The sequence below is a fragment of the Girardinichthys multiradiatus genome, chromosome 9, assembly GCF_021462225.1.
Source record: "Girardinichthys multiradiatus isolate DD_20200921_A chromosome 9, DD_fGirMul_XY1, whole genome shotgun sequence".
NCBI lineage: Eukaryota > Metazoa > Chordata > Actinopteri > Cyprinodontiformes > Goodeidae > Girardinichthys > Girardinichthys multiradiatus.
Window position 1 is genome coordinate 29,835,407 of NC_061802.1, and position 13,194 is coordinate 29,848,600.

The 13,194-nt window shown below is 39.7% G+C and overlaps 1 protein-coding gene across 1 annotated transcript in view; it reads right to left on the bottom strand.

The window, feature by feature from the left end:
• st6galnac5b (ST6 (alpha-N-acetyl-neuraminyl-2,3-beta-galactosyl-1,3)-N-acetylgalactosaminide alpha-2,6-sialyltransferase 5b) overlaps window positions 1–7,879 on the bottom strand; it is a 43,606-nt gene extending 35,727 nt beyond the window's left edge. The window contains exons 1-2 of the mRNA XM_047375425.1: window positions 7,742–7,879; window positions 7,103–7,306 (exon numbers count right to left, since the gene is read on the bottom strand). Of these exons, the coding sequence (XP_047231381.1) occupies window positions 7,103–7,306; window positions 7,742–7,756 (219 nt within the window). The 5' untranslated portion in view covers window positions 7,757–7,879. The remainder of the gene's footprint in view (window positions 1–7,102; window positions 7,307–7,741) is intronic.
• Window positions 7,880–13,194: the final 5,315 nt, after the last annotated feature.

Genomic DNA, 13,194 nt, shown 5'->3' on the forward strand with positions numbered 1-13,194 from the left:
TGAACATAATAAAAAATTTTTTAAATAAAACTAACCTACAGAAAAAAAAAAAAAAACAAAGGAATTCAAATTAATTCAGTATGTATGTATGAATTAAAACGTACCGTTCATTAATCCACTCACTAGCGTTGCTCTGCTTTGTAGCGCAGAGAGTCGCTGTCTTTTGGCCGGGGTTAAATATTCTGTAAAAACAAAAGATAATAAAAGTTATCTTACGCTGCGCAGCACAGCGTTCATAAATAAAACGAAAAATAGTTTTTAAAATACACAAGTTTTTTTTAAATCTTACTCCGATTCTTTGCGGTAAAACCTCCAGATTTCACTTCTTGTTGAACTGAAACGGTGCCTCTCTGCTGAACTATGCTTAAAATACATATATATATATATATATATATATATATATATATATATTGTTTTTATTTAAAAAAAAAAAAAATTCTACCCTGCTGCTGCTGCTGCTGCTCGACAGCTGTGTCTTCCACAGAGCTCTCAGTCGAATCTGTAAACAGTTTTTATCTGAGGTTTAAAATACATTCACTCTCAAATAAAAATAGTTGGTTCCTAGGACTTACTTTCTGGTGGTGCCGGTAACTTATCCGGTGTGTCTTCAGGGGAAATGATGATAATTGACGGAGGAGTATTCAAAGAATCAGTTTTAATTTCTGTGTTAGGAGAAAGTTCAGATGTTGTTGGGGTTTTTTCTTGTTTGGAAATAATTCGCCTTCTCAATTTTGACTGTCGATTCCAGCCGCTGAACCCTCCAACTTGATCATTCGGGTTTACCTCTCTCATCAAATCTATAAATTGAAACATTGTCAAGGGTTAACTATAATATATAAATGTATATATATATATTTTATTGCATTTAACATTTACTTACCATAATCTGATTGTGTCAAGATGAAATCATCAAGGTCAAGGTGGGTTCTATGACAAAGAAACAAATATATATATATATATATATATATATATATATAAACAATATATATAAACAAAAATTAGAGAACATTCACATGCATTTAATGATTTCTTAAAAATGAATACTTACTTACTTACTTACGTTTAAAGATGTCATTGTGCTTTTGTGAATTATCAGAAGTAGATTCCACAATTTCCGGGTTTCCTGAAATATTTACCGACATTTTTTCTTGTCAGTACTGGTATTTTCAATGTAACAAGTGTTATGGTTCAAAGACATTCAGCATTTGAAGACCCTGACACTGAGGTTAGCCAATGAAACAGCCCCCGAACAACATTTACACACAGTATTTATACCAGAACATGACAGTGTTATCTCAACTGCAAAGACTCTATGTTTTAAGACCAAAACCCTTTCTTGAGTTCAATGGTGATATGGTTATCTAAGGAACAGACCTAACTGCCCTTCCTGACATCGCCCCTAACAGATGGATATGGTATAACTGTAACTCCCTGAATAACCTTTTACTCTAAGATGAAAAAGTAAATGTTTTAGAAAAGCTACAGGTAACTAAAATTATCATTCCTTTTTCCTAAAATGGAGTCTCTCATGATTCAAAAACAAACACATCATTGCTAGAGTCAATTTGTAACTTGGAAACAGTATACTGAAGTTCTTTTTTTTTTCTGTTAATCTCATATTCGTCTTACCTCTTTCAGCTGCTTTTCCAGTATGTTGACACAGAAGCTGAAGGTTTTTCTCGTTCCATCAATGTAGTGAAACACAATCTTTTAATTTACTTTTTAGGTCTTTTCTATTTTGAACTGATTTAGACTGGCTCATATATTCAACAAATAGGTCCTGCTGTAAAGCAAAATGAACTTACAATTCTGTCAGGTTACACAGTTCATTTATTAGGATTTCATGTGATAGGTCAACATTAAGTTGATTATACCTTTAAAATATAAAAGGATGCATGTCTTTTTTTGTTTTGTTTTTTAGATGTATTAACACCTGAAAAAACATACAGATTATTAATAACACCCTTAAACACACCCCTGTGTGTTTTAATTGGCTCATTTAAGGCCTTCCCCGTAACACCCTTAAACACACCCCTGTGTTTTAATTGACTCATTTAAGGTATCGCCCCTAATGACGACAACCAATCAGCATCCACGGTTACGCCCCCTTGGACACACCACCTGCTTGACCACGTGACCTCCTGCCCACATGGCACCCACATGGCCCCCACATGGCGCCAACCGGAAGTCCCGCCCTCACCGGAAGTCCCGCCCACCTGTCAAAAAGTTTGATGAAAGGGTGTACTTAAATTCTCTAACATTTCCATGTATATCTTACACAGCACAGCTTAATTTAAAGTTTGGGTCAGCACTATCTCCCAGTAGGTCTGACCTTGAGGGCTGGTGCCCTGCAGATGTTTCCCTGCATCAAAACAAATGACTTAATCAAATAATTAAGTCATTAACAAGAATCTGCGAAACCTGATGACAAGCTGAGAAGGTAAAGAACATATTAAAATGACTGGATAGTAGGCTAAGAAGATTAGAGTTGGGAACTAAACTGTTGAGACAGCCTGACTCCACCTAACTTTAGCTTCCAACTTTTCACATAATTCTTGTTTTTCTTTCTTTTCTTAACATCCCATTAATATACTATGACCTGATTGGCTTAAGGTCATAGTCTTGTTGCAGCGGACACTAGCATGTTCAGTTAAAACAGGAAAAGTAATTAATTTCAGAAATTTCACATTTGTTTAGTAACTATATTTTAAGGGTACCCCTGTAAATGCAAAAATTTATTTGTCACCTATTTGTAATTTAGATTTAGACTGTGAATTAACTCCACCAATTAAAAACACTTACAGATAATTAAAGGACACACTTTCCAAATATGACATTAAATAAGAAGGGGGACCGGAGGGTGTGTTCCAACTACAGGGGGATCACACTCCTCAGCCTCCCTGGTAAGGCCTACGCCAGGGTATTGGAGCGGAGAGTCCGACCGATAGTTGAACCTCGGCTTCAGGAGGAACAGTGTGGTTTTCGTCCCAGCCGTGGAACACTGGACCAGCTCTATACCCTCTACAGGGTGCTCGAGGGTTCATGGGAGTTTGCCCAACCGGTTCACATGTGTTTTGTGGACCTGGAGAAGGCATTCGACTGTGTCCCTCGTGATGCCCTGTGGGGGGTGCTCCAGGAGTATGGAATCGGGGGCCCTTTATTAGGGGCCATCCGGTCCCTGTACGAGCGGAGCAGGAGTTTGGTCCGCATTGCCGGCACTAAGTCGGACCTGTCCCCAGTGCATGTTGGACTCCGGCAGGGCTGCCCTTTGTCGCCGGTCCTGTTCATAACTTTTATGGACAGGATTTCTAGACGCAGCCAAGGGCCGGAGGGGGTCTGGTTTGGGGACCAGTGGATTTCGTCTCTTCTTTTTGCGGATGACGTGGTCCTGCTGGCCCCCTCTAGCCAAGACCTACAGCATGCGCTGTGGCGGTTTGCAGCCGAGTGTGAAGCGGCTGGGATGAGGATCAGCTCCTCCAAGTCTGAAGCCATGGTACTCGACCGGAAAAGGGTGGCTTGTCCTCTTCAGGTTGGAGGGGAGTTCCTGCCTCAAGTGGAGGAGTTTAAGTATCTCGGGGTATTGTTCACGAGTGAGGGAAGAATGGAGCGGGAGATCGACAGACGGATCGGTGCAGCTGCCACAGTAATGGGGGCGCTGTGCCGGTCCATTGTGGTGAAGAGAGAGCTGAGCCGAAAAGCAAAGCTCTCAATTTACTGGTCGGTCTACGTTCCTACCCTCACCTATGGCCATGAACTTTGGGTCATGACCGAAAGAACGAGATCATGGATACAAGCGGCTGAAATGAGCTTCCTCCGTAGGGTGGCCGGGCACTCCCTTAGAGATAGGGTGAGGAGCTCGGCCATCCGGGAGGAGCTCGGAGTAGAGCCGCTGCTCCTCCACATTGAGAGGAGCCAGTTGAGGTGGCTCGGGCATCTATACCGGATGCCTCCTGGACGCCTTCCTCGGGAGGTGTTCCAGGCACGTCCCACCGGGAGGAGGCCCAGGGGACGGCCCAGGACACGCTGGAGGGACTATGTCTCTCGGCTGGCCTGGGAACACCTCGGGCTCCCCCTGGAGGAGCTGGAGGAGGTGTCTGGAGAGAGGGACGTCTGGGCGTCTCTGCTGAGTCTGCTGCCCCCGCGACCCGGTCCTGGATAAGTGGAAGACGACGAACGAACGAACATTAAATAAGAATTAATTATGACAACAATTAAGACAAACACAACTTATGTTTATATGGAGGATTACTGCAGGGTAGTTACCATTTAGTCATTTTCTGCACCTTGCTAATCAGAACCATCAGTCATACTGGGTTTCAAACATTTCCATTCACCTGCTATACAGCTGCAACTGAAGAAAAATAGCTTAAATGACATCTATACATTTTTGTTTTTCAGATATGACATGAAATAGGAGAACAAAACCTTAAAAAAATGATATCTATAGGAAGAGGATGTAAGACCAATGGTATAAAAAAAATTATTTTTGGTGACTAAAAGCGTGCACTTGGGCAGACATTTGCATCTAGATTTGTAAATGTGAGTGTAAATATTGTTCACTTGTATAAATCGAAGGATAATAAAACCACTGAATATATTTTTTAATATAAATAATAAGTAGATACTTGATTACGGCTATCATCTCTTCTTCATGGATGTTTGTTTATTTGTTTTCTCAGGTCTGGCTAAAAAAAATTCAGCTACATCTGTGTTTGCATCAAAGGGGCCCTACAGAAATAAAATGTCTAATTTGACTAAAACACAAAATGAAAAGTGTCCAGCTTCCAACTTCAAGTTTAAAACATAGCTTAAACAGAATTAAGTAAGCCTGAAAAACAGTCTCCTCAATAATAAATAGTCTTTCAACAACATCATAGGAGTCTTTCAGCATGTCTGTCATGCACAACTGCAATTATTTCAAGCACCCACTGCAATATTTTGGCATATTGTGATACCTAAATATACAATTTCTGATTTTGTTTTAGAGGCGCATCCCAAAAAACTAGAATATTGCATAAAAGTGCAATATTTTTTGCCATTCATCTCAGAAAGTGAAGTTCATATATTATATTGAATCATATCACACAGAGTGATATCTTCCAAGCCTTTGTTTCTTGTCATTTGGATGATTATGGCTTACAGATGATGAAAACCCCAAATTCAGTGTCTCAGAAAATTAGAATACTGTGAAAAAGTTAATCATTGGATACTCACAGTGTCACATCCTAATCAGCTATTTAATTCAGAAAGAAAACGGAACTGCTCAAAGGTCCAAAGTCCTGTTTTCAGATTACAGTAAATTCTGCATTTCATTTGGAAATCAAGGTCCCAGAGTCTGGAGGAAGAGTGGAGACCCACAGAGTCAACATTGCTTGAGCTCCAGTGTGAAGTTTCCACAGTCAGTGATGATTTGGGGTGCCATGTCATCTGGTACTGTTGGTCCACTGTGTTTTCTAAAGTCCAAGGTCAATGCAGCCATCTACCAGGAAGCTCTAGAGCACTTCATGCTTCCCTCTGCTGACAAGCTGTATGGAGATGATGATTGGCCCACACTGCCAAAGGTACCAAAAGCCGGTTCAATCATCACGATGTTCCTGTTCTTGATTGTCCAAACCCATAGAAAATCTATTGGCTGTTGTCAAGAGGAAGATGAGAGACACCAGACCCAGCAAGACAGAGGACCTGAAAGCAGCTATCAAAGCAATCTGGGCTTCATTACACCTCAGCAGAACCACAGGCTGATCGCCTCTATGCCACGACACACTGATGCAGTAATTCAAGCAAGAGGAAACCTAACCAAGTATTGAGTGCATAGATATGGACACACTTTTCAGAAGCCAGACATGTGGGCTTACAACATTATTTTTTGATTGGTCTAGTGTGATATTCCAATTTTCTGGGACACTGAATTTTGCGTTTTCTTTACCTGAAAGCCATAATCATTAAAATTACAAGAAATAAAAGCTTGAACTATTTTACTCTATGTGGAATGAATCTCTATAAAATAACGGTTTCACTTTCTGAAATGGCAAAAAATATTGCACTTTTATGCAATATTGTAATTTTTTACTGCATATTCAGAAATAAGTAGTGTGAAATTACCAGTTTTCAATGTATTTATGTCTATGTTTATGCATTTGGCAGATGCAGATATAACAATGCAAATATGTCAAAGCTAATAATAAGCAACTTAGAAGGAAGACCACCAGTCAGGTTCTGTCAAAAGTGACAAAGTGTACAAACAGAGTGCAGGCATAGAGGGAAGTGCAGTAGAGGGGATAGGGAAGTACAGGTTAAGAGCTAGGGTAAGAGATGCTGGGTCTCTTGAAGATAGACCCAGAGGCCCATGTTCTGATAGAATTCAGCCTATGACTCTACTATGGTATATGACCATATTTTCTTAAAAGGGGGCACTTACTTCCAATTGAATGAACATCTGAATAAGGAATAGAAAATTCATTTGTGGCACAAATGACAGATATTTTTTTCCCAGCGATGCTCCCTAGCACAGAGCCACCCTGAGCAAAGAAGCCATATTCCCCATGTCATAACTGCTATTTTGGGTGATACTTTAGATATGCCCCCTTATGAGTCCCTGTGGCGGTTCTTGCATGAAAGCCACCCTTGGTGATCCCCTCATTTGGTCACCCCCTAACCAGTCAAGCTGCAAGGAATCATATAAATTCTATGTATAAAGACAATAACAAGATTAAAATGCAGTGTCCTGCACAACGCATGTAAAATAGTTTCCCTATAGCAGCAAGCCAGGGGTATCAACTTTCCATTGACTACACATGCATTAAAGCAATAGACAGCTTGTATATGCAACTGAAAAATCATTTATATGCTTATATCTGGTGCTTGTTCGACCCACCCCACCATCTTACCACCCTTTATAAAGCTGCTCTGGGCAACTGCCTGCTCTTCCTGCCTGTTTGATGTCTTTGAGAATTTAAGTTGTTTAAAGGTTTGTTTTCCTAAGGGATGGATACACTAATGGAGAATATTTCAGTATGGAATGTTCCAAAATAAAATCACATACAGCACCACCATTGTGTGGAATTAGTCAGATTTTCACTGTGCACAAATGATGCATGTTCACCTTAAGGTCCGGGATGCCTGCAAACCCCCCCAGAGTGGATGCCTGCACACTGTGCGGTCTCTTTGTGGCTGGGGCCGGAGCATCTACATGGCGGGAATACAGTGATGTAGATGCAGATGAAGGTGATCTCCCACCAGAGCTGCTGTACACAACCATCAATCCTGTAACCATGGTAACGATGATGATGCCACAAACCCCCTGACACTTGAAAAAGGAAAAACACCAAACAGGAATCGCATGATACAACATCATGTCTGAGCAGATTAACAGAAAAGTTTAAAGACATTCAGACTGAAGCAATAGCAATTATATTATCCTCATGTACAAAGCTGCAAAAGAATTGTCAGCTAAACCTTTCAAAATGCTCTCATCATGCTCTTTGAACAGGAAGCATGTTTCAGAGTGTTCAGTTCAAACGTGTTATAGGCTATTTATGCCTTCACTCAATGAAAAAGTTCGCAAGGAGGAGCTTTTATAGGAATATCCTTCATTATTTTCATAAATGCACAGTGCAATTGGGGCACAGTGGATAGGGAACGGTCTGCAACTCATTTCTGATTGGCACAAACACTACAGTCCCACACAAAGAAACAGAATCATATAAGACATTTCCTCCCCAGCACTCTCACTCCTAATTACCATTCTCATCTTCATCTTGATTCGCCCCTCGTTGTTTCAGAGCGCAAAGCGAGTCATTATCCTACCGGGACCAGGCGTGAGGGACTCCGAAGCATGTGTAGCGCTGGAGCGCTCGGCAGCATCACCGGGATCAGCGCGCAGCAACAGACAGCGACGCTCCAATACTTCTCTCCCCCAACCTTCTTTTAGCAAAACGCTCCTCATGGTCCTAAACACCTCATATTCCTAGTTTACATCAGTTCACACTGGGTTTGATTAGGTCCAGCAGCTCTCCTCGAGGATCTCCAAAGGCTATTATATTTGTTTCTTGTATGTAAAATAATAATACAGACAATAGCAATGATTTGCACATTACACCCAGTATATTTTTGTTCGTTTTATTCTAAACCTTACTTATCATCAGTTGGAGCACTGATGCGGTCTCATTTCTATTAGAATCATGGTTGTTATAACACCCAAATATCTAAATAATGGCAATGCATCTCGCACGCAACACAGATACTCATCTTAAAGCTAAGAGATACATTATATTGCCAAAAGTATTTGTCTGTCTACTTTTACATGTACATGAACTTTGATGACATCCTTTTTTAAGGTCCAATTTGTTAATGGATCCACCATTGCCAACAATAGCAACTTTAAATATTCTGTAAACATCTTCCACAAGGTTTAAGAGTGTGTTCATAGTAAGATTGGAAAACCAAAATTGCAACCTCTGCTCTAATTCATCCCAAAGGTGTTTAAGAAGGTTGAGGTCAGGACTCTGTGCAGACCAGTCAAGTTTCTCCACACCAAACATCATACACCTGCAGCCATGGAAGTGACTCTTAACACCAGAATTCATTGATTTGGGGGTGTGACCCAATACTTTTGGCATTATAGTGTAGACACCACCACGACATTTATTCTAATTATACAGCTCATGTAGGAAACAAAACAGAATCTTAAAACAATTCCTTATCTAAGCCGGATGCAACCATTGCTCAGTTAGTCTTTTGTACTAAAACAAATTACCATTGATTTAACGTTCAGCCATGAAAGCAGTTCCATGTATATTGAATTTATTTAGGAGAAAGTGAGTGACTCACTGCACTCTTCTGTATGTGAGTCATACTAAGCTAACTTCATATGTAAAGATCTTCAGAACAAATGTGTCACATTTATTTTTTATATGTCCTGCCTCTTTCTTCATTTCACTCAATGGCCACATTATTGGTAGAGTATAATACCTTAAATAAATAACATCTAGCTTCATGTACTATATCTAAAAAATATTTTAATAAATAAATTCCCTTAAAATATAGTCAGGTCTGCATGGTGGTGCAATTGGTAGCACTGTTGCCTCCTTCTTGCAGCTAGAAGGTCCTGGGTTCAACTCCCGGCTGGGGGCTTTGCATGTTCTCACCGTGCATGCGTGGGTTCTCTCTTGGTACTCTGGCTTCCTCCCACAGTCCGAAAACACGACTGTAAGGTAAATTGGTCTCTTTAAATTGCCCTTAGGTGTGAATGAGTGTGTGCATGGTTGTTTGTCCTGTATGTCTCTGGGTTGCCCTGCGATGGATACGTGACCTGTCCAGGATGTACCCCGCCTCTTGCCCGTAGATGGCTGGAGGCACCAGCTCCCCCATGACCCACTATGGAATAAGCGGTATAGAAGATAAATGAATGAATATATTTGGATATTTTTGCAGGGGTATAATCTCACACTGAAACATCTGCTTCAGTTCTCAAACTGTTTTTTTGTCTGTGTGTGTGGTGTGTGGTGGTAAGTTAAATTACAATTTCAACCTGAAAAGACTCACAATAAGAAACACAAAGATGGCGATTAGAGCAGTTTATTGATAAAAGTTTATATGTTTGGTGCTTGGACTCTGGAGGAAGACATGAATGCTGAGAATGACATGAGCTTGAATGAACATCTTATGGTTAGAATTAGAATTAAAGAAGTCTTCTCCCCCTTGGGATCCGATACTAGTGATGGATTGAAGGCCTAAAAGCGAACTGAACAGAGGAGCAGAGCCTTCTGGTGGAGGAGAAGAGAGGAGTGTTGAAAAATAGATTTAGTCCTGGGGTCACGATGCAAACATCAGGCATTCCCGAGCAGATCAATGTATCGTTCCCTCTGCTTTCAGCACCAGCCTGGAATGTGAGCAGCTCTAGTTCCTGCTGCAGTCAGAAGCTAGAGAGGAGATAGCAGAACACCAGAGAACTTCTCCACAGATGGGGAGCGTTGTAGATGATCATTTAGGCTGAGGCTGCTGACATCAAGTACAATACAGCAAATACTTATTCACCTCATTTACATCTAACCTCTGATTATGTAGTGCTTAGATTATTGCACTGTATCTTATGTAGAGTTTGTATATACTTTTTTGTGTTTTTCCAAATTTTGTTTTTGAAAGCATTTTAACAGTCTGTAAATATTAAATTAACTCTGTACTATATTGTTTGTAATTTTGTTCACTTTTATTCATGGTTATTTATTATTGTTTTTATTATTTATTTGTCCTTCCTAATATTACATTACTAAAGGTGCACCTTTATTCTGTCCTGCCCCTGAAACTAGTTATTTTACCCTTAGTGTGATGATAAGGTTAATCTTATCTCTATAATAATTGTATGATTGTTATACATGTTTATATGCTTATTTACTTGACTGTTTAGGGGGTGCATCCCTGCGCGATCGAGCCAGTAGCATTTTATTAATTCACTGTTGTTTATTGAATATCTCTCCTTTCTCTCGGTCTTTCCTCCATCTTCTCTGCTTAAGACACTCTTACACTCACTAAAGTCCTCCTCATCACTCTTAACATTTTTCACTTTAGGAGCTCTCTTAAAGCCTAAGATGCTTTGTGAATAACTTTTATTATACCGAGGTAAAATACTAAGACAAATCTTAGAATTTGAGAAATTCTAAAATTTTTCTTAGAATAACGTCACTAGAAACTACTTTTAGTCTTAGGATTCTTTGTGAATATGGGCCCGGGTATACAGTATGCAGTAAATAAAGCCTCAATAAGTTTTGTTTTATTTATTAAGTTTTTTGTAGAAATTATTAGGGATCCTAATAGTTGTGACCCCTGGCTTTTTATTCCTTAAATATGTTTTTTCTCCTCATTGAATAAATGTAGTCAGTTAGATTTCCCAGTGAAAGATTAATGCTACTGCAAAAACACGTTTTGCACATTTTTACCAAGGGGAGGGTAATAAATATGGAGAGAGCTGCATGAACTGCTGATGCTAAGAGGATGAAAAGTTTTCTAAACAGGAATGAAATTATTCTAGTGAGACATTTTTAGGCATCTTTTTTACAGTATTCATTTATTTTTTTCAGCTCTACATTAATATGCAACATGGGAATATATCTGTTGGACCACTTGTTTGCTGAATATTGGACCATGTGCATGTTGTCGGACGTCACTATGGCTTTCCAACGGCATCGGCCATTTTGTATCCAGGACAGTCCGCTCCTACATACCCGGTCGAACGCTACAACTGATATTACGAGGCGTCACAAGACGCTATATAACAGGGCCTCCATTTTGAACCCCTGCTTTTCAGCTGGAGACCGGGTTCGGTTACCAACATCTGAAGCATCACCTGGAGAAGAGTCCTGAGTGGATCTCATTTATTCTCTCTTGTTGGCCAACGAACAATTCATAACTGAGGTTTCTGGACTAAGAAGGCCAGAAATTTCACTTTGCCGATCGAAGACGTGAGTTTAACACGTAACTAAAAACACGGAGTTTCGAGGAGACGAACCGCCAAAGTGTTTCATCCTAAGTCGACTTTGATGGTCAGATCATGTTTTCTTTTCGTTTTCGCCAAGGAGGCCAAAGGACGAAGACTGACCGCTTTCTTGGAGTTTAACTGCGGACGCGCAGCAACGCTTCACCCCCCTTTTTCCCTCTCACTCGCTGCTCTAGAAGGAAACTTCACCAAGTAAAACCCATTCTTTATTTTAATCTTTTTATTTCTTTATTTGGAATCTCCTCTACCCGGCCCGGGTAGAGGAGATTTTTAGTGCAGTTAGAATCTAATGTGTTCTGAATGAGCTGTGTGATGTCTGGAAGCCGCTGCGCTCCCAGCTCTGTGCGTGTTTTGTGGGGTATTGAACACCTGAGAGCCAGCGCAGGTGCGCTGTGAGACTGGACTGCTAAAATAACCTCATGGTGAAATTCCCCATTTTTCTTTGTCTTCAACCTCACTGCTTGCTAGCTTGCCGCCAAAAGTTTTATAACTCTTTGTCTGCTCAGGAGTTGGGGGAGGTTTTATGACTGAGTATAACTGAGTTACAGTTGGAGCTGCGCCCCCCCCTCTCCACTCACCACCACAACCCTTTGTCATATTGTCATTTTTGCCATAACTGCTGGTTGATCCCATTCGCACCCATTGCTGTTTTGCTTTATTTTTGCTTAGTTTGATATTTTACCCCTTTTATGTAGAACTTTGCATGTTGAGTAGGTGAAGATTATTAAATCGGAAGAACGGATTGTATCAGGCTGTGATTTAATAAATATTCACATAGATAAAGAGAAGGTGTTTTGTGTTTATTTTGTGCAAGAGTGATTCGTCAGTCAAGATAAGGTTGAAGTTCCACACGTTTCGGCAGAAACGGTCGATTAAACAGTGACATCTCTGGTAATAGTTATTAATTATTACGGAGTATTTAACGGTTGTAATTGTCAAAGGCGTTGAGCCACAATTACAACACCAGAAGACATCTCTGGTCTCGATTCATAAATGAGGATTTTGGTTAAGAAATAAATTTTGTCAAATTATGATTTTTAATAAGAATTATCAATCAAGATTAATTAATCAATAATCATACTTCCAACATATCTTTAATAATGGATATTTGATGAAAAATACAAAATAGAATCAAGTGTCTGTGTGTCTAATGATTGCTAAATAATATAAAGAAAGTTTCATTTCACTATATTGTTAGAAATTTGTTACAAATAAAATTATTTTCCATAAGCGGCAGGCTTTTACGAGGGAAAACATTTTACGCACAAAAAAAAAAGCTTTTTGAAAATGAGTTTTTATGCTTTTTTTTGCATGGCATTCCTCTAGAAATGGAGAAGAGATTAAAGTTGGTGAATCTTTCTTTTTTATTATTTGTGGAATTATTTGGAATTGCTAACTTCCCATTTCAGATTAGGGAACTAGTTAACTCAACCTGAACAACTAAAGCTTCATATAAAGGGTTTGATGGAGCTTGTCTTCCAGTCTAGGAAGTATTTTTTATTTTGGTGTATACGATTCCTGGGATGGCATAATTTTTACCCCTTTCCTATGTTTTAGTTTTTTCCTGAATTGAAGCTGTTAGCTTTGACAGTGATAAGAGCATATGATACAAAACAAAACAGGCTACCCTAATTTAAAACCACAGTGAGAATGGAGGCAGGTCTGATCTTCCACCTCTTTTTTCTGTTTTTGCTCAGCATTAT